This window comes from Manis javanica, chromosome 14 (assembly GCF_040802235.1).
Source record: "Manis javanica isolate MJ-LG chromosome 14, MJ_LKY, whole genome shotgun sequence".
Taxonomy (NCBI): Eukaryota; Metazoa; Chordata; class Mammalia; order Pholidota; family Manidae; genus Manis; species Manis javanica.
The window spans coordinates 2,144,960-2,168,537 of NC_133169.1; the positions used below are offsets into that span (position 1 = coordinate 2,144,960).

At 48.0% G+C, this 23,578-nt stretch overlaps 1 protein-coding gene and 1 long non-coding RNA gene across 4 annotated transcripts in view; one reads left to right on the forward strand and one right to left on the reverse strand.

Moving 5' to 3' along the window:
- The window catches only part of LOC140846247 (uncharacterized), an 88,601-nt gene that overhangs the window by 38,662 nt on the left and 26,361 nt on the right, over positions 1-23,578 (reverse strand). The gene's annotated exons all lie outside the window — the stretch shown is intronic.
- The window catches only part of ADCY10 (adenylate cyclase 10), a 64,283-nt gene that overhangs the window by 16,154 nt on the left and 24,551 nt on the right, over positions 1-23,578 (forward strand). Inside the window, exons 9-18 of the mRNA XM_073221997.1 lie at positions 1,640-1,831; positions 3,052-3,170; positions 4,166-4,242; positions 5,772-5,961; positions 8,547-8,602; positions 12,505-12,658; positions 14,648-14,840; positions 15,318-15,404; positions 17,598-17,872; positions 19,228-19,364. Of these exons, the coding sequence (XP_073078098.1) occupies positions 1,640-1,831; positions 3,052-3,170; positions 4,166-4,242; positions 5,772-5,961; positions 8,547-8,602; positions 12,505-12,658; positions 14,648-14,840; positions 15,318-15,404; positions 17,598-17,872; positions 19,228-19,364 (1,480 nt within the window). The remainder of the gene's footprint in view (positions 1-1,639; positions 1,832-3,051; positions 3,171-4,165; positions 4,243-5,771; positions 5,962-8,546; positions 8,603-12,504; positions 12,659-14,647; positions 14,841-15,317; positions 15,405-17,597; positions 17,873-19,227; positions 19,365-23,578) is intronic.

Below are 23,578 nucleotides of genomic sequence, written 5' to 3' on the forward strand. Positions count from 1 at the left end.
AATCCTTGGTAGATGCCTTTATCCCCACTTTACGTATGAGAAAACTGAGAGCCAGCAGGGTACCAGGCACTTCCCCAAGCTTGTAAAGTAAGAGATGTAACTAGGATTTGAACCCTGTTCTATAGGAACCTACATTTTTTGCCCAGGCCTCTCCACCCTCCTGATATATGCCAGTGTTAACCCTTAATCCCATCGAGATGCAGTTGTGTCCTGGAGGAAGTCTTTGTAGGCCAGGCCTGAGCAGCGTCCGGACAGCTGCCTTCATAGTGTGGGATGAACAGGGATCAGAATATGCCCATCTGCCTTCAGCCAGTTTGGAAACACAACCTCTAGTGCCTTCAACTTTGTGACTCTTAAAGATTTTTGAAGCTCGAGAAAGCCCTCCCCTCCCTGCTTCCCAGAGACATAAAGCATTACGTGTCTCCAGCCTCACCCAGCTGAGAACAAGGCCTACAGGAATGAGATATAAAATAGATCCGTGCGTCACCAAGAAAGCTGTGGGTGGGAATAATGAACACCTAGTGAAGATGCAGGTACGGGGGCTGAAAAGAGGTAAAAGGCAAACCTCTCACAACTTTGCTAAGGCCTGCCCTCCTCCCTGGGGGACAGCGGCACATTTTCTAAACCCAAACTCAGAACACATGGTCTGATGGAATTATTTCTGATTAGTTAATTCAATATATTTGATAAGTAACATTGTTTATTTAGTATTGACTACTTATTTAATAAATGTATTTGAAAAATCCAAGAAAATCATCACATTGGTTAGTTAGCAATTATTAAATCGTCCTTGATGAAAAGAATAAAATTCCAGGAAACCAGGACTATCCCAACCAGTTAGGAAGCAGGGCTGCAGGAGTCCCGATATGCAATTCCCTCTTCATCTAAAGGTGTGTTTCCTATTGTCAGTGGAGAATCTGACATTTTCGTGCTATGTGAGGGAGAAAATGCAATGACTTTCTCCCAATGGTTTGTTGTGCACTTGATTTAACAAAATTCAGGGGTCATGACACGTAGGGCCAATTTGGGGACAGTCTTCTTGCCTTTGCCTGGGCCTGGTGTGGACAGGTGTGGGGGCCGAGCACTGGGTGGGAGGTCCACGCAGGAGTCCGGGGATTTCAGTTCTGCTTTGCTACTGTCATCTAAGCGGCCCTGGGACATGTGGGTTATTTCCTCATGTCTGAGTCATCTAATCAGTAAAATGGGGAGAATAATGCTGTTTTATTTCATTTGAAGTTAAAGTGGGATAGAATGTAAAGCTATTCCAGGAGGTCCTGGGGCTGTAAAACTAAAAGGTTGAATTACGTCACATGCAATTGTGACCCCTAAATTATCAGACAGCCATGGGGAGCAGTAGTTTCTTTTGACGTGAAGGCTCATACGGGCAGCAGCGGGGCAGCAGCTCCGGGCTGGGGCAGGTGCGTGAGTCCCACCGGAAGGGGTTCTGCTGGTGCGCTCGGGCTCCATCTGCTCCGGCCACACCGTGCCTGTGCATTCTGGTAACTCAAGCTTCCCCAGAGAATCTCCAGGGGCCGGTTCCCGCCCAGTGACACTGTCGGGTGCGTGGGAGGGGTGGGGCGGCGAGGAAGGACCCACTACCAAGGACGGACGCTCAGGGGAGCCTCTCTCTGCTTGGCAGATCGACGACAAGCAGCTTCGCGGGTATTTGTCTGAGCTGCGCCCAGTGACCATTGTGTTTGTGAACCTGCTGTTTAAGGACCAGGACAAAGCAGAAGTCATCGGCTCGGCCATTCAGGAGGCCTTTGTGCACATCAGTTCTGTCCTGAGGGTCTTCCGAGGCCAAATCAATAAAGTCTTCATGTTTGACAAGGTAAATGTGAACTACCAGGTGGGAACCTACCCAAATTTAAGGTTAGCATTCATGCCTACATGTATGGGGGAGAAGAAGGGAATAGACACTTTTAACCTAGAAACATCAATCCTTATTTGTAATTTTAATAACAGCTTATATGGTGCATACCCCACTTACTGTGTGCCAGGAACTGTTCTCAACACTTCACACACGTTAGCTCACTTCACCCTCATGGCACTCTAAGAGGTACCACATGAGGATGCTGAGGTGGGGGTGCGGGTACTGGGACAAGGTAAGATGACGCTTTGCTTGTGATTGTCGGGTGAGTCAGTGGGGGTCCACCTGCCCCGCCTGGGTTCTTGGCCGCAGTGCCCCCCGCTAACCTCTCACTGCGGGTGCCTCTCCAGCCCTCCTGGGTTATGCACCACCCAGATTTCAGGCCAGGTGTCTGGCAACTGTCACACCCTGAAGCTTGTTTCCACTAATCCCCACCTGCCAGATCTGCACCTCTGGAGCCCCCTCAGTTTTTAGCAGGCACGGAGGCATGGCGGGGGTGTGGAGTCCCCTCCAGCTCCTGTATGTTTTTAACCTGTTCTTAATCAGTTCAGAGACAAACAATGGGATCCACAAATGACCACAGATCCACAGATTGGCACAGAAGTGCCAGTGACCAGGATTCCCCATCTGGGGTGACTTCGGGTCCTAAGAGCAGAGCCCTCCGCCCCCGGGCCGCTCTCGCCGCGCGTGGGGGAGGCGTGAGCATTAAGTGAGGTCCCTCACAGAAGGCCGAGGGCGAGGCTGGGTGGCCAGAGCAGCCAGCAGGCAGGAGGGCCGGGGCCGGGTGCACACACTCTGCTCCCAGGGCTCCGAGGGGCGGCCACCAACCCCGCCACTGTGCGGGCGGAGGAGAGCGCAGGGCCCGAGGGTCAGAGCCGGCCCCTCGCTGCTGCTCCGTGCCTTCACCTGGCCGTGAACTGGCCCCCTGGCTGCCTGTGACCTTGCACCCAGCAGAGGGCAGGTGGGAGGTGGTGTGCAAACAACTCAGAACCACCTGTGAGCTCTGGAGGAGGCACGCCCGCTGATGGGGACGCACTGCGAATTTTCTAAAGTCTGCTAGAAATGAAGTCAGTATGAGAGCTGTCGCCATGTGCCTGCTTCAGAGGGCAGAAAGGCTGCCGCCCCCGAGCCCCGGCCGGCCCGGAGGGCTCACCGCGGCCCTGTTTGCTGACTCCACACAGGGCTGCTGCTTCCTCTGTGTCTTTGGCTTCCCCGGGGAAAAGGCACCTGATGAGGTCACTCAAGCCTTGGAAAGTGCGGTGGATATATTTACGTTCTGCTCTCAGGTCCCCCATATCCAGTGAGTGTTGACCCTGGCCCCATCTGGTGGTCCCTAACCCTTTGGTAGCATTTAGGGAGACAGGACAGGGTCAGGGAGCAGGAATATGGGGAGAGCCGTCCTGGGCTGGGCACCCTCCTGTCTGCCGTTCCTCACTCACCTGCTGTGCAAGCTGAGCGGGGGACCAGCCCTGCTGCAGCAGGACGGGGGGCTGGCACCGGTGAGGGGGAGAGAGGCCCTTCCCAAAGAGCCCAGGTGTACCAGGTTTGCACGGACGGCCACGTGGCGCGGCTGTCCACGCATTGGGCCTGCTGCTTGGTCGAGGTCAAACTCCCAGCACCATGTTGGAGATCCGAGTTGATTTTTAATAACTGGGAGATAGAATGAGTCCCTGGGTTGGAAATTCATTTATATAAGCCTGGCCTCAAGATGATCCACCCACAGTAAAACTATGAAGATGGGTAAGGTTACCCATCCCCAGCCCTGGTGCCCGAGAGCCCAGTGCCCTAATGACCCCACCGTCCTCTAACAGGCACCAACCCCTTGCCCTAAATATTTCTCCCTCCTCAGCCCCAGGCCAGCTCTACAGGCAGCCGTCCCCATGTATTGGCAAAGGTAATTCAATGCCACACATGGTACCTCAGTTGCTGCCTTTAAAAATAATGGCTGTTTTCTTTCCTGCAATAACAAAGATAAATCATTTACAGCCACAGTCAGTCTACACTTGGGGTGATAAGAGGTTATTTTCTAGAAAAGTGGCTCATATGGATATTTAAAAATATCAGAAAAGTCAACCTAGTTCCCGCCTCTTAGAACTTGGTTTTGTGTTTCAAGCTGCCCACCCTTGGCGCCTCCAGGCCCTCCACAATGCACTGAACCAGCTGCCAAGGGAAGGGAGTTATTCACCGAGAGCCCCTCCCTTCCTCCCACACAGTCCTGTTCCCACCCTGCCCGCTGCCCCTTGCTCACTGTCCCTGTCTCCTCCCCATGCTTGCTGTCTGTGTGCACGGCACCAGCACTGTCTCCGTCGGAGTGACCAGCGGGATCGTCTTCTGTGGCATCATCGGACACTCCATGAGACATGAGTACACAGGTGTGCACAGCTAGCCCATCTCGTTCTCCTTTCAGCCAACGCTGAGCTTGGCACTGGTCTCTGGGGGATGAAGATATGGGAGACACGGACCCTCCCTAAGAACGTTCACAGTCTTCCAGGTGGAACGAAACCACGTAACTTTGCCCACTGACAACTCAGTGCTTGCAAAGTGTGCATTTCTGGCGCTTGACAGGATTAATCACGTTGAGCCCCAGAAATTCATAGTTATTAGATGGGAGCAATGAGGCTATAAGCTCGTGAAGTGAGGAGCCTTGATCATAATTTCCAGTTAACATTAACAGTTACTCCTCTTAATTCCTGGAATAGGTAATGACTGCTTCTTAAGAATCATGAATGTCGGCATTACTTATAAACGATACCAAAAGAGAATAGTGAGCGTCATCTCCAGAGCCCGCTGCTCTTACTTCCCTCTTCAATGCTATTGGGTTTAAATGTTCAAATCATGAATCTACGTGACTGAAGGCATCGCAGCACTGCAGGAGTCACGTCTAAGCTGATTCCGTGTCTGAGACTGTCTTCCCAATAGCAAGGGGTGAAGGACACGTGCCAGTGGAGGTGGGGCAGGATGGGCCATGGGTGCATGACTTCTGGGGCCCGCAAGGGATCCATGGAGACTTGCAACACTGTAATCTACTGTATGGTCAAATTTCCCCACAACAAACAGATTTTTAAAAAGGGATATGTTGATCAGAAGTTTTTAAGTTTATGTTCAAGTGCAATATTGAAAATCTACTTAGTAGCAATATCAATCCAGGGTTTAGTTCACCAGTAGCCAGGCACTCTTCAAAGTGATGTCCATGGGTTAACTCATTAATCTTCACCAACTACCCCCTGAGATAGATACTGCTACCATCCCCATGTTCAGATTAATGTAATCTACAGAGGGAATTTGGGGACATAGTAGCTGGAGGTGGGGCTGGGGTTCAAACCCGTACTGCCTGGCTTCAGAGTCTGTGCACCGGAGTCTCTTACCCTTCAGATAACCCCTAAATCGATCTTACACACACGCCCACATTTACTCACTCTTAGGAAATTGCCAAATGAAAGTGATTCATGTCAAAAATGAAAAGAAACAACAATTTCATGCACAGCAATACACAGACACAACTTTGCGCCTCATTTGGAGGTCAGTGTCCCAGGCCCAAGCTTGTGTTCATCCCTCTTGTAGCAGAAAAGTGACCACCCCTCACCTGAGAGCCCTCGGGCCTGCGGCCACGCCCTTTACCTGCGGCCACGCCCTTTACCGACGCCTCCCCTTCTGCCTCTGAGCAGGTCATCCCCATGGCCGTCAGGTGAGCTAGAAACTTGCCTTGTGGCTAGCTGAATTAACTCTCTGAATATTCGTTCATAGCTTGGCCAAATATGCGTAGCTGGAGGCAAGGCTGCTGGGCCATTCATGAGAGGTACAGGGATACCAGGGTAAAAACACCCCACGGGATGCATCCCCATTACCTGCAGGTCACCGGTGGTTTTCCCCCTGCTCTCTGCCTTTCTCCTTCCTGCTACAGTAATCGGTCAGACAGTTAACACAGCTGCCAGGATGATTGTGTATTACCCAGGGATCGTGACCTGTGACTCTGTCACCTACAAGGGCAGTAACCTACCAGCCTACTCTTTCAAGGAACTCCAAAAGAAAACCATGAGAGGGGTTGCCGATTCCGGACCGGTCTACCAGTGTCTGGGCATTAAAAGGGAAGAGTGAGTATGGGACACTGGTTTTGCTGTTATTTCTTGGTAAAGAAGTGGGAAAAGTATGATGGCATAGCAGTCAGCCACCCATTTCAGATTCTAAGCCAGTTGTTGAAATTAAAATCTATTTCTTCCCCAGATCATGGCCCAGATTTCAAGCTATGTCGTCTTTTCTCCCCGCTACTGATAGGATAGCATGGTGGGAGACCCCGCTCTACCCTCGGTTCTGAGAATCTGAGGGCGCTTCTTCAGAGACTGTGCAAACAAAACAAAGGATCCCCTTGTTTGAGGATCGCTTTGGACCCACACGGTCCCAGGGACCAACTGCCAAGTCTTTACTGCTCAGACCAACTGAGCACCAGACACCAATTGGGCTAAAAGAGTGTAAGAAATTGTTCCTCCTCTAGGTCTTTAGTGAAATATATTCCCCCCAAACCCAGCTCAGACGTATGAGTAGGACTTGGGGGCTTAAAGTCCTTCAGCAGGTTCCAGTCACTTCGTTGCAGTGACGTACGAGGTAACTGCTCCTTTCCCAAGCTCATCTCCTCCCGTGCCCCGTGCCGCCTCCTCTGGGTGTCTAAGTAGACTGCCCTCGCCATCACCCACCCCATCCCCAGTCGGCTGGGAAAAACCAGTCAGTCTGTAAAGTCCAGCTCAAGAGCCGATTCCTCCCCGAGGCCGGCTCAGGCAGTCTGGTCTAATGGTTTCCTCCTCTGTCATTCTGCGGTACGTGCTCTGTCAGAGCATTTACCACGCCCGCCACACTGTGCGCCCTTCAAGGACAGAATTTTCTCGTTCAGTCTTACATCCCCAGTGTGCGGCACACGGGAGGCACCCGATGACGATGAACCAATGCACGGGGGAGCACGCACAGGGGGAGGGCCGGCCCCTCAGTTCTTCATGTTAGCAGGCTGGGACCTGGGCCTTAAAGGTTCAGACGACAGAATCAGGCTGCAGTCGGCTTAAGTTACCTTCACTCCTTACCTCTGTATTCCCGGGGCTCAGCACTTTGGTGTCTACAGACCATCAATAAAATCTGTTTGAATAATTTTTTGTGAGCCCTTATTAAATATAAGGCACTTTACTTCAAAATACAGAATCTATTCTTACTATCAACTATATCAAGTAGAAACTATTATCTCCATTTTACAAATTTAAACATGGAGCCTCAGAGATGTTAAATGACTAGGCCATAGTCATAAATCTACTGAACAGTGGAGTCAAGTTTCCAAATGCCACAGTAATGACGCCTTGTAACCACCCACCAGAACGTCAGTGACACGCGACAATCAACATTCACTTATCTCACAAATATGTGGGATTCACCTGATCTTGCCTGCATTTGTCTGGTCTTTCCTAGGCTTGTTCACATGCCTGGGCATCAGCAGGTTGCTGGCAGACCCAGGATGACCAAACTGGGGATAACTAGGAAGTTTGGTGACATAAGTGGGAGAAGTTGGCTCTATGTGTCTCACCCTCCATCAGGCCAGCCCATGCGTGTTGCCATGGTGATACCAGGAAGGCAAGAGCGAGCCAGCCCAATGCACAAGCATTTTCCCCACCTTTGTGTCATGTCTGCTAATATCCCCTGGGCCAAGGCATTCACAAAGTCGAGCCCAGAGGGAGAGGGCACTGCACTTTCACATGGCAAAGGGCATGGTTATAAGCAGGGCTGAAGAAGTGGGGCCACCGACACAGTCGATCTACCAAAGAAACCCAGGACCATCCGACCCTAAAGTCTGCCGCCTTCATGGTTTTTCTATACCATCTCTGAAGATAAGAGAGTGTAGAAATATGCATACAGATATGAACAGAGCATGATTCACATCCTGAACGTTCACAATCTAATGAAGACCAACACACACAAAATCAGTTGTATATGATATGGGAGACTTCGATGCATGCGATGACCGAGGCCTAGTGAACTAATATGATGGTGCAGACAAGGGAGTGAAGCTTTTGACTGGAAAAGCTCGTTCAAGAGAGAAAATTATGCAGTGGTGAAGTGTATGCTGCCTGGCCCCGTGACAGAGGATCACCTGTCAGTGTCCTCCACCTCCACTAGCCACGGATCTTGGGCAAGTTACACACAGTTTCCTCATTCGTAAAATGGACATCATAATTGTACCTCCTTAATAAGGATTTAGTCAGGAGTAAAGGAAATGATAAGTGCCTGAAACTGTGCCAGGCACACAGCATGTGCTCTACAAAGTTTCAGCAACTGGTGGAATCTGTCCAGGATGAGAGCCAAGATACCACCCCCAAGCCTATGGGTGCCTCAAGTCCCACACTGGGTGCCCAGTTTCCTTAGAGAGGGATCCATTCTACCAATGCAGCCTCAGCAAGCATTTATTGAATAACGTGCCAGGCACTGTGGTGAAGGCCGGCCTACTGGCTGTCTGGGCTACTAGTTGTCTTCCTACCAGGCGAGCTCTTCTCCCGCCCCCTCCTCTCGGCGTCTGCAACCCTTGAGTCCGGGGAGAGGCTTATGTTGGAAACTGACAAGGAGGCTTTCTGGGAACTAAGAACTCGTCTGTCTTGCTATCAGTGTTTCCCCGTTTTGACTCTAACATCTTTTCTTTTCTCCTCTGCAGCATATTTGGTGAGCCAGGTCTCACCTGCAACAGAAATAAGCACTACCCTTTGCTGGGTGAGTAGTGGGCCTTGATTTTTAAATTTCATTATCGAACTATAAACAAAATACAGAGAAGTACACCAGTGGTAAGTCTGCACCTAAATGTATTATCACCAAATGAAGTGTAATCGCCATCCAGGCCAGGAAATGGAAAAGGGCAGCGCTCCCCAAGCGTCCGAGGCTCTCCCTCCCTCGCTCTCCCCAAAGACCTCTGCCATCGCTGTCACTTAGGCCTGTTTTTAAAGTTCATATAGATGAAGTCATACATTATATAGCCACATACGCTTTGTTCTAATCATGCTCTGAAATCCATCCATGTTGGTATAGCTGTGATTCGTTCATTTTCATCGCTGTGTACTAGTCCATTTTATAAACATACAGCCATTTGTTCATTCTGTGGTACAACATTTGAGTTGTTTCCAGTTTTTGGTTCTTACAGATAATATCGCCATAGAGATCCTTGCAGAGGTCTTTTGGTGAAAAATGAATGCATTTCTGTTGAATATGTATGTAGGAGTGACACTGATGGGACAAAGAGAACAATTTTAGTAGATAAGCCAAACCATTGTCCTAAATGGCTGTCTTTATTGATATTCAGACCAACAGCATCGTGAGAGTTCCAGCTGCCCCTGATCCTTACCGGCAACTTGGTTTTATCAGTCTTTATGATTTTAATGATTCTGTTGTGTGTAGTGGTGTCTCATGGCAGTTCCCATTTGCGTCTTCCCGATGTGGCTGACCTCCTTTCTCAAGGTTTTATTGCCTTATTTGGGTGTCATCTTTTATAAAGTATCTGGAAAAATCTCATTTTTCAGTTGGGTTGTATTTTTATTACTGATCTGTTGGAATTATTTATATATTATGGAAATGGGTTTCTACTATACATAACTTTTCCAATTCTGTGCTTGCCTTTCTACTCTATTATTTATTTAATGAACAGAATCTTTTATTTTAATGTGTTACAATTTAACAATCTCTTCTTTTATAGTGTTTTTGGTTAAATCTTTCCTCACCCAAAAGTCATGAAGGTTCTTTTCTAAATTCTCCTCCAGAAATTTTATTTTACCTTTTACATTTAGATTGACAGTCCATCTGGGAGTGATGCTTTTGGAGTTCTTGGTGATAGGGGTCCTATAAGAAAGCTAACTCAAGACTAGACAGGGAAGGAGACATACAATGGGGCAGAAACACTTCCTGAGGGAAGAGGACCTCCCATCACCGCCATGAAGACAGGCCCATGGACTCTGGGGTCAGCCATTTCTAGGGTCACTTGCAATTTCCTTCCTTTAGACCCGAGCATCCCTAAAGCATCATCATAAGTTAAATCCTGTTCATAACTGTGTTAGGGACATTCGGAGGAGACTCAGTCCCACACTTCAGGGAAATGTTGGGACAGACTCTTGATGTCATCAGAGCCTAAAAGATCGAAAAGAACAGTCCCAGAACTGCCAGGAGCTCTTGGGCCAGCAGCAGTGCCACACTGTCTCCACATTCAGGTGGTGTTCAGAGTCTGCAAGCATCACTTCTTGTAAGCCCAGATTGCCACCCCCTGAAGGCTGGAGAGGAGAAAGGATGCCCGCTCTCCCCTCCTGAGGCCTGATGTGCCACCCTGGGATATGCTCCCTGGATACTGACCGAGAATAAATGCAAGTCCCAGCCCCCTTCCCACCAGCCTGCAGCCTCCATATGACCACCATATAAGAACGCGTGCTGCAACGTGCAGGCATTTCTCCAGCCCAGCGGTCCTTCGGCCCTGATTCTGCCAGTGTGAGGCAGAGATCGGGCACACATAGCTCTTAAAGCCAAAGCCGAAAGCGGGCTGTCAGGGCCAGGAGAGTGCGAAACGCCCTTCTCTTACAGGAGCTGCTGTAAATGAAATTGTATGTGCCAACGAACCACACAGACGACAGCAGAGCTAGAATGAACAAGAGGTGGTTTTTAGGTTAAAGCACATAAAACAGTCCCAGATATGAAGGCCGTGTTTAGACAAAAACAAGGTGCATATACCTGGAGTTGACTTAACTCAGTTTAGAATCCCACTAAAGAAACAATCCAAAGGTCTTAGCAGTATGTGTCCTAGGAGAACAGAGCCCAGGCAGCTAGAAGATTCTGCCCGGGGGCGTCTGGGCCCCACCCTCTGTGTTCCTGTGTCAGCCTCAGGCCAGGGCGTATGGCACAGCTCACAGTGCTGAAATTCAAGTGCACTTTCAGAAAAGCAATATGTCACCTAAAAGAAGCAAAACACTCCGCAGAATAGTTCTCACCAAATCATACCCAGAAAATCACATTACCCGGGTAACACTTGGCTTCCGTGTGTAAAACATAGAAGAGTAATAGGCCTGGCTTTCAGTAGACGTTAGAGGACACCTGAGTATGTATGTGCTTTGTCACAGAGAACAGCCCTCCACGTGACCTCGCGAGCAAGTGAGAAAAGGGTGGCCCCACGTGGGGCTTTTGACCGAAAATGCTCACTCCTTTGAAATTACAGCTCTGCCGGCTGCTCCTGTCTGCCCAGGTTTCAAACACTGTGGGCCGAGGTTCACATTTCAGTCAGGGCATCCTGTTGCACATATTTCAAAACGCCTAAGAAAAATAAGTGATGGTCTTGACCCAAATAGACTTTGATTTTCTTCTTTTCCTTTAGTAAGTTTTCCATATTTTCTAAAGGGAGAAGCATTAGTTTTATAATCAGAAAAAAAAGCTAATTTATTTTACTAGGAATTTTGATTGTTCTCCTGGTAGAAATAACCTAAACATGACTTCTGAAAGCAAACTGAATTTTCTTATCACAGCAAATGCTTCCAGGAGCCCTGAGCTCAGTAGGCTTTCTCATTTGCAGAGAACGAGGTTCCCTCAAAGAACTGAAAATAAAAATATTTTACCCGTAATTGTTCAATTCAGGAACCCTAACTCTAATAAATTTATCTCCTAATGTATCTGTAGATTACTTCCAGTGTGTTCTAATTAAGAAGGAAAAGAAATAAGGGTTAGGGTCAGATACCCCTGGTTTTATTCTTCATTGTGTAAGCTAAGCAAACCTGTCTTCTACACTAAAATTAAATGGACATTATGAGTATCCCTCACAGCTGGTGGGAATCAAATAAAACGGTAAACACTCATTGTTGCCTGGCAAGTTCTAAAGAAAGACTAAAAAAAATATTTTTTTTAAAAAAACACTTTATTGAGGTATGATTGACATACAAAAGGCTGTACATATTTCATGTCTCCAACACAGTAAGTTGGGGTAGGTTCCCTTTCTGTGAATTCCCTGCTCCTGTTCTTGGCCCGTTTTATTTTTTTTTCTTAAGGCATGATTGATATACACTCTTATGAAGGTTTCACATGAAAAAACAATGTGGTTACTACATTCACCCACATTATCAAGTCCCCCCCCAGACCCCAGTGCAGGCACTATCCCCCAGTGCCACAGATCCACTCTGTGCCTTCTCTGTGCTACACTGTCCTCCCCGTGCCCCCCACACCATGTGTACTAAACATAACACCCCTCAGTCCCCTTCTCCCTCCCTCCCCACCCGCCGTCCCCCACCCCTCCCCTTTGCTAACCACTAGTTCTTTCTTGGAGTCTGTGAGTCGGCTGCTGTTTTGTTCCTTCAGTTTTGCTTCGTTGTTATGCTCTACAATGAGGGAAATCATTTGGCATTTGTCTTTCTCCACCTGGCTTATTTCACGGAGCATAATGTCCTCCAGCTCCATCCATGTTGTTGCAAATGGTAGGATTTGTTTCTTGAAAGACTAAAAAATTTTAGCGTGCACAGGACCCCAAGAAAGTCTATGACCGAGGCCACGGATGTTCCAAAGGTATTCTTAGAAGCAGTGTCTCTATGTGCTTTTTACATTTCTCTAGACTACTTTATGTTGACTGAGTTTGCTCTCTTTTTGAAAAATAAAAATCACAGGACGTGATAAGGAGATCGATCACTTCATGCGCACTAAGAAGGAATTCTTGACGCACAACTGCAGCCGAGTTCTGGTGTACGAAGGGGCATCAGGGTGCGGAAAAAGCCAGATACTTGCGCAGATTGAGTGCCTGGCCCAAAACGAGAACCACAGGTGAGTGTCTTGCGATGACCATTTCTGGTGAAGCCCAAGAACCTTGCTCTTTTTAAGAGTTTCATTCATTTTAATGCTCTCCTTTATGTAATTTGTCTTCCATAAACTACTCACGGTCTATTAGTTACGGGGTACCAGGCCCCTTGTGCTAAATAAATAAACACATTGAACTAAGACATGAGCCGGGCTGACCCCTAAGATCCTGATTTACTGCCAGGTGGGTGTGGAGACCAAGATTTAAAGCTTCCTGAGCAACCCCAACATGCAGAGAGGTCAAGTACAACTGCCATAGCTGAGACCAAGGCCGGACTGGTCTGCAGAGCAAACATGGATGTTTATCCAGCTGCCTGACCCAGAATCCCTAGTCCCAGCCGCCCAGCCCCAGGAGAGGATAGAGTGATGGGCCCTGGACCTTCCTTTGGGAGGCGGCCAGTGTCCCTGCCCCAGGCCGTTTACCTTTGTTCATATAAGGAGTGTCCCATGGGCTCTCTTTGGGATGACCGTCTGGGTCCCTCTGGGCCACCGGTATCATATCCAATAACAGAAATGACCAAGGCGATGGTCTGACCCGCAGGCTGGAGGGGGAGAAGGCTTACCTTACACTGTGGTTAGCTGCATTTTTACTCCTCTTTCACGTCAGGCCCGAGAAAGGCCAGTTCTGGAACATGGCTAATATTGCTGAGGAGATCATGCATGACCGCAGGGAGGCATTCGGCCATTCCCTCGCCCCTCTCGTGCTGAGCACCAGCTGTGTCCCCGGAGCTGAGGGCTGGGCTACTTTCTAGGGCCTCTGTTAACAAAGCACCACAAACCCAGGGGCTTCATCAACACAAGTTCATTGTCTCCACCTGGAGGCCTGGGGTCGGCAGGGCGGGCTCCCGGGGGCTATGGGGGGCAGTCTGCTCCGGCCTCTCCCCCAGCTTCCGGGGGTCGGCTGGCCGTTGCTCAACTTGGAAAAGCACCTTGCCGACCTCCGCCTTCCTTTTCGCCTGATGCTCCCCCTGTGTGCCTGCATCCCAATTTCCTTTCCTTATAAAGACACCAGTCCTGCTGGATTAGGGGGCCCACCTCCCCAGTGTGACCTCAGCCAACTAGCCTCCCTACATCTGTGATGGCCCTACAACCAAATGAGGGCACTCTGAGGTCCTGGGGGCTAGGACGTGAGATGTAAGAATCTGGGGGGTGGGGTGCGTGACTCAGCCCACAGCACGTGCCAGTGCCCTGAACACTGGTATCTGGCCGCTGCCCTCGAGGGGCCAGCTCTCACGGGGGACCAGGAGGGAGCATGAAAAGCATGACACTGACGTGGCAGGCACAGAGCTTTGTGGAAGCTGGGGTGTAGGGGGGGCAGGTTCCCGACCTCGGGGGCAGCGGGGAAGGTTTCCAGGGGGCTGCACCTGAGCCGAGTCAGCGACGAACAGGAAATGAGGGAGGAGGGACTGACTGCGGGGCGTCCCTCCAGGCTGGGGAGGCGCCTCTGCAAAGGCACAGCGAGAAGAAACAGCGGCGCTGTGCGCGGAAGTTGTGCCGCCTTGTCATGGTGGAGGGTGACTGCTGGGCAGACAGTGGCAAGAAATGATACAACGAGGGCTTAGAAAGTCTTGTGCCTCCCCTGAAGTGGTCTAGACATACACCTTTGGGCAACGGGAGCCACCGAAGAACTGTAAATAGGAGACAAGACTGGCATCTATCCAGATCCTTCAGGCTTCCAGGAAGGGCAGGCACTGAGTGTGGCCTGTGTGACCGGGACAGCAGGCGAGAGGGAGGCGGTGCTGGCTGGACTGGAGAGGAGGGGGTCTGGGTTGAATGATGGGGGCTTAGGAACATCTGGGACGAGGGAGTGTGTCTGAAAGGGAACAAAGGACAGCTTCCGACCGCTTGGGAAACTTCCGTGCTTACAACTGAATGTGAGGAGTCAGAGCTTTCCTTCAACCTTTATGTTCAAAAGCTGTATTACAAACACCTGCTTCTCCACTTTTTTACAAACAGGACTATCACTATTGAGCTGACTAAGATCAGCTTCCAAAAAAATTTTTATACCATCCCGATGCTCATGGTCAATGTACTACATCTGCATTCTTGTAAAAATTACAGAGAACGACAGACCAACCTTCAAAATAAAGTCAACGGGCTGTTGGATAAAAAGTTCTACTGCATTCTTAACAACATCTTCTATGTTCAGGTGACCGGTGGTGTCAGGCCGTGGGAGGAAACAGCGGCGGGGCAGGTGCACAGTGACTTAGCACCCCTGAACTTTGCAACCCCTCTTCTCATCTGGAGAATCTGGGTGGTGAGGAAATGGCTCCCAAGCCTCCCTGAACAGGCATCCACCTTCCTGAGGCACAATGGAAGTGTCTGGAAACGCATACTCAAGATTAACTCTAAGTGGCCACCTTTCCCCCACCTTTCCAGCTAACCTGCTAGTCCAGGGCGTACAGTCACTCTTCGCTCGCACGTGGCTGCTGACGCAGAGGCACATGCCCTGCTCTGTCCTGTGTCCATTACCTTCGATGGCATAGGGCCTGAGGGCCAGAAAGGGTGTTACTGGTTACCTAGAGCACGTGAGGCTTTCAGGGCACAGAAGAGTATGGGGGTTTGCACTTGTAGAGACCCTCTTGCCGTCCCCCCGTACTCAGTATCCTCGTAATTCTTCATACAGTTCCCTGTTTCAAGAGAGGTTTCCAAGATGAGCGCCTTGAGGAAGCAAAACCATTTGGAAGAATTGTTTATGAAGATCTTGAAGCAAGTAAGGGCGTCTGGGGACCACGTAAGGGGAGGAACTCTGGGCGTCCCACCCCAGAGCCAGGTGGCCTGGGTGCTCGGGCTGCCCTGGCGCCCAGGTGGGAAGCGGGTGAGAGTGTTGCCCTAACGTGGTCCGTCTCCTCCACCCTTCCACTCCTCAGTCCGGGAGGCTGCTCAGAATCTAGCCCTGCCGGAAGGGAGCCCCCTCTGTTACTCCTGGGGGCCCGGCCTTGCCTCCAAACCAGTCCTCTTCTCTCCGCTGTATGTGATGCAGAATACAGGTGGTCACGTATGGGGGCTCCGAGGTCAGACTCCCCCAGTGTGAACCCCTAGGCTTAGTGCCTGCTGCCCAGCTCACCTGGAGCAAGTGCCGCAAGGGGGCCATGCTTTGGTTCCAGAGAGGAGCTCACAGGGGCACAGGGCTTAAACACCAGAGGGTGCGCGAGCCTCTCCCAACGCCGGAGGTGCTCAGCCAGCGCTCACCCTCTCCAAGAACCTCGCGACGGCCCACCAGGCTGAGATCACCGGATCCATAGTCCAGTCCCTCCGCTTATGAGCACCAGAACCATATTTCCAAGAACCGTCTCTCTATTCCCCATGGACGTGGTTAACACACACTCAGTTCAGTGTCTAGGACTAAATTCATTTATTTTTCCTACTCCAGTTCCTTCCCTTCCTCATTCTGATCCTGGTCCTGATTTAGTTAATGGCAAATTCGTCCACACATCATTTAAAGTTACCTTTGCTCTGCCCCTCGGCCATCGCCACACCTATTGTTTCTCCGGAGGGTGGTCTCGGGATCTCCGTCCTGCCCCCTGCCGTAGTTCAGGTTCTACCTCCACCTGGACCGTTTCCGTAGCTTCCTGACCACCCTCTGTGCCTCCAACTTCTCCACCAACCCATCCCCCATACACTGCCAGGGCACAGGCCAGTCCCACCAACCTGCGCTTTACGCTACCCAAATCATTCCCGAGGCTGGTGAGATAAAAGCCAAAAGACTTTTTATTTTGACCTCGAGAAATGATACTCATCTTTGTGAGAACCCCCCCAAATCACGAGGCATGACTCATTCACTGTCCTTCTGTAACACTTTGAACGTATTTCTTATTACACTTAATACTCGGTATTGCAATTCCTTAGTGTGAGGCTCTGTCCTTGGGGGATTGTGAACCTCTAGTGACAAGGAGCCCCTCACCAGTTTTGTATCACTGGTGACCAGCAGTGTCAGGCACACACATCATAAACGATCAATGCAAGTTGGTGACATTATGTTAAGTTTGCAACACAACGTTCTCCATCTCCATTTCAAACAAGTAAGACAATCCCAGTAATTTCTAAATATCAGGCTTTGAACTGTTTACATCACAAGCATGCAGAGAGCTTCTTTAAAAAATACAGATACGAGTTCTACCCCTAAAGATTCAAAACATCTTGGGTTGGGCTTAGGAATCCATTTAGTTATTTGCTTTTGTTTAAAAACTTCTCAGCTGGTTCTGATGCACAATCTAGTTTGGGAACCACGGAGAGCTGCGCTTTAACTGTGTGCTCTGGTTACAGCCTGTGAATCATCTACCATCTGTGTGACCTTACCAACTTAACCTCTCTAATTGAATTTTCTCAGTAAATAGATTCAGCAGTACCACCTCCTGTGAATGTTATGAGGACTACGTGAGTCACTTCACGTGGAGTGGCATGTGATACTCAGGACATAGAGAGTGTGATGTAAATGTCGGCTGTTACATTACAGAGGATTCAGTTCCATCTCCTCATTTTAAATAAGGAACTTGGGCCAGTGATGGACTATTGAATTCATCTGCTTCACGTTCCTCAAGTCACAAATAATTTACTGACAAGGCCATCTCACAGCTGAAACTCACGTTTCTATCTGCCCCATAGTTGCAAAGGTATCAGTCAAAGACACAGTGTGATGCTAACTCCCATTAATGAAAAGGTCCTCAGAATCAGTGAAGAGCTAAGTGGAAGGTGAGGGGACAGAGCCGTCAGGGCAGCCTAACAGGGCACACGTGGGCCGGCGGGTCGTGGCGCTTCATCAGGACTGCCACAAATTCCAAGTTGGTGGAACCAAAGTTAATGCAAAGCTATTGGAAAAAAAATATTTAATTGAGCGCCACAAAGCTCGGTGGCCACACATGCGTGCCCCCACCCCTTCTTCTTTCTGCTCCTCTATCTTGCCCAGACCGTGAACGAGGAGAGGATCATTTTCATCATCGATGAGGGCCAGTTCGTCGACTTGGCCTCCTGGGCCTTCCTGGAGAAGCTCCTCCAGACTGCCCCCGTCTTCCTCGTCATGTCCCTGTCCCCCTTTACCGACGCACTCTGCCCAGCAGCCAGCACGGTGATGAGGAGCAGGACCACCACCCACATCATCCTCGGGGCCATGCAGCCCGCAGACATTGGCCACAAGGTCTGCCTGGACCTCGGCGTCAGGAGCATCCCCAAAGAACTGAACTCGTAAGTGGCCTGCTCCCACCCCGGGGCCCAGACATCTGCGTGCAGTCCGTCCCCAGGTGCCGACCATCAGCTCCCTCAAGACGCCTCTGAAAGCCCCTGCATCAGCGTTCTTGCTGGTCCCGCCTTTCAGGGCAGCCATGGGTCCTGCTTGGCAGGAGGATGCTGCCGGCCTTTTCCTCATTCCAGACCCTACCTGCGACACCTTCTCATGCTCTGAATGGGCATCCACTTTGTCTCCCTCCCATGGGTCCAGGTATGGGCATACTCGCTTTATCCAACAGTTCTGAAGGCACCATTATGAATGAGCCACATGACAGGCACCTGGCAAACGCCAAGGTCCACCGCCCACCATGAAGCGAGGTCACGCCGAGCGGGCTGGTGTGGGTGTCCCCTGTCGACGGCTGGCCCTCTACTCAGCGCTTCTGAGTTTCTTGGTGGTGTCTCTGGTTGGGGGCTGAACAGCAGGCCCCTGAACTCAGACAGTGCCTCTTTGTAGCCAGCATTCACAACCCACCTGGTAACTGCATATTCTTCCCAAGGGGGCTGCCTGGCTTCTGGAAGAAAGATATCTGGGACAAAGCCTCATTTACAGTAATCCAGGCATTGTATGTCATACCATAATGGCACACTCTCACCCATTCTTTCTCTGTGTGTAGGTATGTATGTAGATGTGTGCTGTATGTGCATGTGTGTCCACACACACAATTGGCTTTTTGCTCTAGCAATCCTACTTCTAGGAATCTATCTTGAAGGTATATTGACAAAGATATGAGGTGACATATGGACAAAAAGTTTATTGAGGCATTATTCATATTAGTAAAGGGCTGAGTCCAATCCAAGTGTCCGTCTCTGGGGGGAGGTGGGGTAGAATAGGACGCATGACACAGTGGAGCGTCACACAGCAGTCAGAAGAAATGAGAAAGACCTACAGACACGGAGGCGTGACTGGGATCCATTCTTGATGACAAAACAAGGTGCAGCCTAGTGCCCGGGGTGCATAACATGCCATCCTTGATGTAAGAAAAGAGTGAGCTATGGGTGTGCTTCGGGTCATATTTTTTAAAAGAAACATTGAAAAGATGAACCAGGAACAACCACAATGGTTCTTCACAAGGTGAGAAAGGGAGGCGTGCCTGAGAATGCACCTTATTGTATAGTTTTGGCTTTGGGAAGATGTAAATGTTTTACACAAGTACAAATATGAAACAAAGAAAAAACGCAATCCCTAAAAATGGAAAACAAACAGAAATGAATGTAAAATGAGATTGTTTTCAAGCAACTGAGAAAAGCCGAGTATTTTTCCTATCTAACAGATGGTTTTTCCATGTAAACAGGTTGCCTTGTTCTTACCACAGGTACCTGGCGGAGGGCAGCTGTGGGATTCCATTGTACTGTGAAGAGCTGTTAACAAATCTCAAACATGATAGGGTTCTCGTCTTCCAGCCAATGGAGTCTGAGGAAGAACCAAGCATGGACTGGAACAGCCTGCTCAGTGAGTCCCACAGTGACAGCTGGCTCTCACCCCCTGCAGTGGCGCTGGCAAGGATGGGCTTCCCCGGGGCCGGCCCCCCGTGAGGCTGGAGGGTTTGGGGGAGTGAGGGATGCTGGACATGATACCCTAGATCGCTAGGAACCCTGACACTGGGACTTGCCGAACTGGGCCAAGAGAAGGTATACCTGAGAGAACACGGGTGTATCATGCAACCCAAAATCACAACTGAAATGGGAGTTAGATGTTCAATGGGGGAAAATACTCCTTGAATTCCAGAGGTAAAATTACTTGCTCAAAGTAAATCATCAACATGGCTCCCGTGCTACGGAGACACACGGTGGGGATGAAATTCGAGATGATGGCACAAAGGAAGCCAGCTGGTTTTTAGAGAAATAGTTTCAGTGGAGGGAGGACGGGAGTCGGAGGAGGTAGGGATGCGCGCTGGCGTGTAGAGGGTTGAGGCTAACATGAAGGAGAAGGCAGTGGCTGTGGTGGGTACACTGCTTGTTTGGGGAGTTGGCAGTGATTAGGAGAAAAGTTCAAATGTTAGCAAAAGAAAAGAAGAAGAAATGACATACATCTTGGCATAAATAAAACTTGCAAAGGTTGAAGAGCTATCACCCCTTCCATGGAAAGAGAGCAAGAAGGTGCAAGCAAAGGAAAATTTAGCCTTGAAGTCAGGGGCCCAGAGCTCCAGAGCCATGAATGCCATCTCACTGCTGGTACTTGAGAACTCAGCATAGCCGTCCTCGGCAGGTATCTGGCATAAAATGGCGGTAAAAGAACTCAAATTCTCTTTCACTGACCCATTCAACAAACATCTACCGAGCCCCTTCTCTGTGTCAGGCACCACAGGGGGCACCCTGGGAGCCTCCTGGTGTAGCAATGAAGTGACTGAATACAGTAATATTTTGCTACCTCGTTGGACTTTTTCTGTCAAACTTTTTGAGATGATTATAAACTTACATGCAATTGTAACAAGTGAAAGATTCTGTGTACCTTGCACCCAGTTTTCCCCAGTGGTACCATCATGCTAAAGGGTAATATAATACCACCACCAGGATGTCAACTGACACCATCAATGTACAGAGCATCTCCATCGCCACCTGGACCCCTCGGGCTGCCCCCTGCAGCCATGTATACTTCTCTCCAACCCCTCCTTCCTCCTTAACGTTAGCAACCATTAATCTACTCTCCATACCTATAGTCTTGACATTTTAAGAACATTACATAAATGGAATGATACAGTATGGGTACTCTTGGGGGATTGTTTTTTTTCCCCACTCATAACTCCAGGTTGTGTGTGTCTACATTTGTTCCTATTCGTTGCTGAGTAATATTCCATGGTATGGACACACCACAGCTTGTTTAGCCTATTACCTCTTGAAGGACATCTGGGTTGTTTACAACTTCTGGCTATCACAAATAAAGCAGAAAGCATCGGGTTTTTGTGCGAATATAAGTCTTCAGTTCTCTAGAATAGATACCCAGGAATGCAACTGCTGAATCAGATAGTTGCATTATTAGTTAAAAAACAAAAAACAACTGTCAAACTATTTTCCAAGTGGCTATACCATTTTACATTCCCGCCAGCAATGTATGAGTGATCTAGAATTTTCTGCCATCCTTGCTGGCATTTGATGTTGTCCCTACTTTTTATTTTAGCCATTATCAGCCATTCTGATAAATGTGTGGTTATATATAATTGTGATTTCAACTGGCATTTCCCTAACAACTCATGACGTTGGCCATCTTTTAATGTGTTTTGCCCATTCTCTAATCGGATTGCTTGGTATTTTTAATGTAGAGTTGGGGAGTTCCTTATCTGTTTTAGGTACTGGTACTTGGTCAGATATGGGGTTTACAAATATTTTCTCCCTCTCTTATCATTCTCTTCACAAGGTCTTTCAAGGAGTTTTCATTTTGATAATATTCAGTTTATCATTTTTTCCTTTTATGCGCGGTGTCAAGCCTAAGAACGTTTTGCTGATCCCTAGATGCCCAAGGTTTTCCCCTATGCATTTTTCTATTTTTTATAGTTTTTACATCTTACATTTAACTTTGCAATCATCTGAGTTAAGGTTTGAGATACAGGTCAAGGCCCTTCTTTTCTTCCCCCTTCCCCAGCATGGATGTCCATTTGCTCCAGCACCATCTGTTAAAAGGCTACATTTTCTCCTTTGAATTGCTTTTGCGGCTTTGTCAAAAATCAGCTGCACATATTTTTGCAGGTGTGTTTCTGGGCTCCCTATTCTGCTCCACTGACTAATGTCTCTATGCCTCCCTCAGCACCATTCAGTCTTGATCACTATGGCCATACGAGAAGGCTTAAAACCAGGTAGACTGAGTCTTCCCCATTTCTTTTCTTTTTTTCAAAGTTGTTTTAGGTATTGGAGTTCCTTGGCCTTTCCATATGGATTTTAGAATAATCTTGTCTGTATCTACAAAAAAATCTTGCAGGGATTTTGACAGGAATTTCAATACATATTCACTGAATTATATACCAATTTTACCAATTTGGGGGAGAATTGACATTTTTACTGTCTTCCAATCCATGAGCATGGTATGTCTCTCCATTTATTTACATTTTCTTTGATTTCTCTCATTAGTATGTTGCAGTTTTCACCATACAGATCCTGTGCATGTTTTCTTAGCTTGACACTGAAGTATTTCTTAAAAAAAAAGATTGTAAATGTTATTATATTTTTAATCACGTCCTCTTTAATCATGGATTATTTAAATGTGTGTTTAGTTTTAAAGTGTTGGCAGATTTTCTCATTATCTTTGTTACTTGTTTCTAGTTTAATTCCATTGTATTTAGAGAACGTGCTCTGTACAATTTCAATTCTTTTAAATTTGTCAAAGTTTGTTTTAAGGCCCATGATAGGGTCTCTTCTGGTCAGTTCCTGCAGGCGCTGGGAAGCACATGCAGCACGCTGCTCTTGTTTGTGGAATGTTGTATGAATGTTGATTAGACCCTATTGGTTGAATACTTCTATACCCTGTATTGATTTTCTGTCTAGTTGTTCTATCAGCTGCTTAGGGGGGAATTCTGAAGTCTCCAAAAAAAGCTGTGGATTTTTTAAATTCTCCTTTCAGTTCTATCAGTTTTTGTTTCACATATTTTGCAGTTTTTGTGGGGATTTTTGGTATATAAACATTTAGGATTGCTATTTTTTTTTCTTGGTGGATTTGACCTTTTATCATTGTATGATGCCCCTCTGTCTCTGGTAACTTTCTTTGCTTCCAAAGTCTGCTTTTCCTGATAGTAAGAGAGCTAGCTAGTCCTGTTTTCTTCTAATTAACAGTTTCATGATGCATCTTTTCCATTCTTTCATTTTCAGCCTGCCTATATCATTATTTTTGAAGTGAATTCCTTGTAGACTGTAACGTGTATTATGTTTTTAAATCTGCTCATGATTTCTGTCTTAGAATTGATGCATTTAGGCCATTTACACATAGTGCAGTTATTGATATGTTAGGGCTTCATTCTGCCATTTTATTTTTTTAGCTTTTGTTTCCATGCTGTTTTCATTTTCCTGTGTCTTTTGGGCTATTTCAGCATTCTTCAGAGTTCAGTTTTGATTTATCTGTAGTATTTTTGAGGATATCTCTTTGTACAGCATTTTCAGTGGTTGCTCTAGGTATTACATTTTACCAGTTTATGTACACTACCCCTCTTTACATTTCTTTACCCTCCACTGTTTATAACTGTCTTAAACATTCCTCCATGTACATTTAGACCTCATCAGGTAGTTATAATTTTTGTTTCAATTGCAAATGTAATTTAGAAAACTCAAGAGGGGAAAGGAAATCTATTGTATTTACCCACACTTTTGCTTATCTTGTTCTTTCTTCTTGCCTGACATTCCAAGGTTTCTTCTTTGTTTCCTTTCTGTTCAGAGAATGTCCTTTAGTCACTCTTTTACGGTAGGTCTGCTAGCTACCAATTCTCTTAGTTTTCCATTAATATATTTTGATTTTCCCTTCAGTCCTGAAGGTACCTTTGCTGGGTGTAGGATTCTGGGTTGGTACTTCTTTTCTTTCAGCTTTTGGGATGGAGGTCTAGGCTCCTCCCTTGGCCTTTGCTGGTGGGGGTAGGAGTGGGCCACAGCTTTCTTTGTGCCTTTACTTTTTGGTGTTTGGCTGGTGTTTGGTTATTGTCTAAAAGTTTCCCGTCTTGCTGGCTGCCCCTTTCCTGGTCCTGTGGCCAG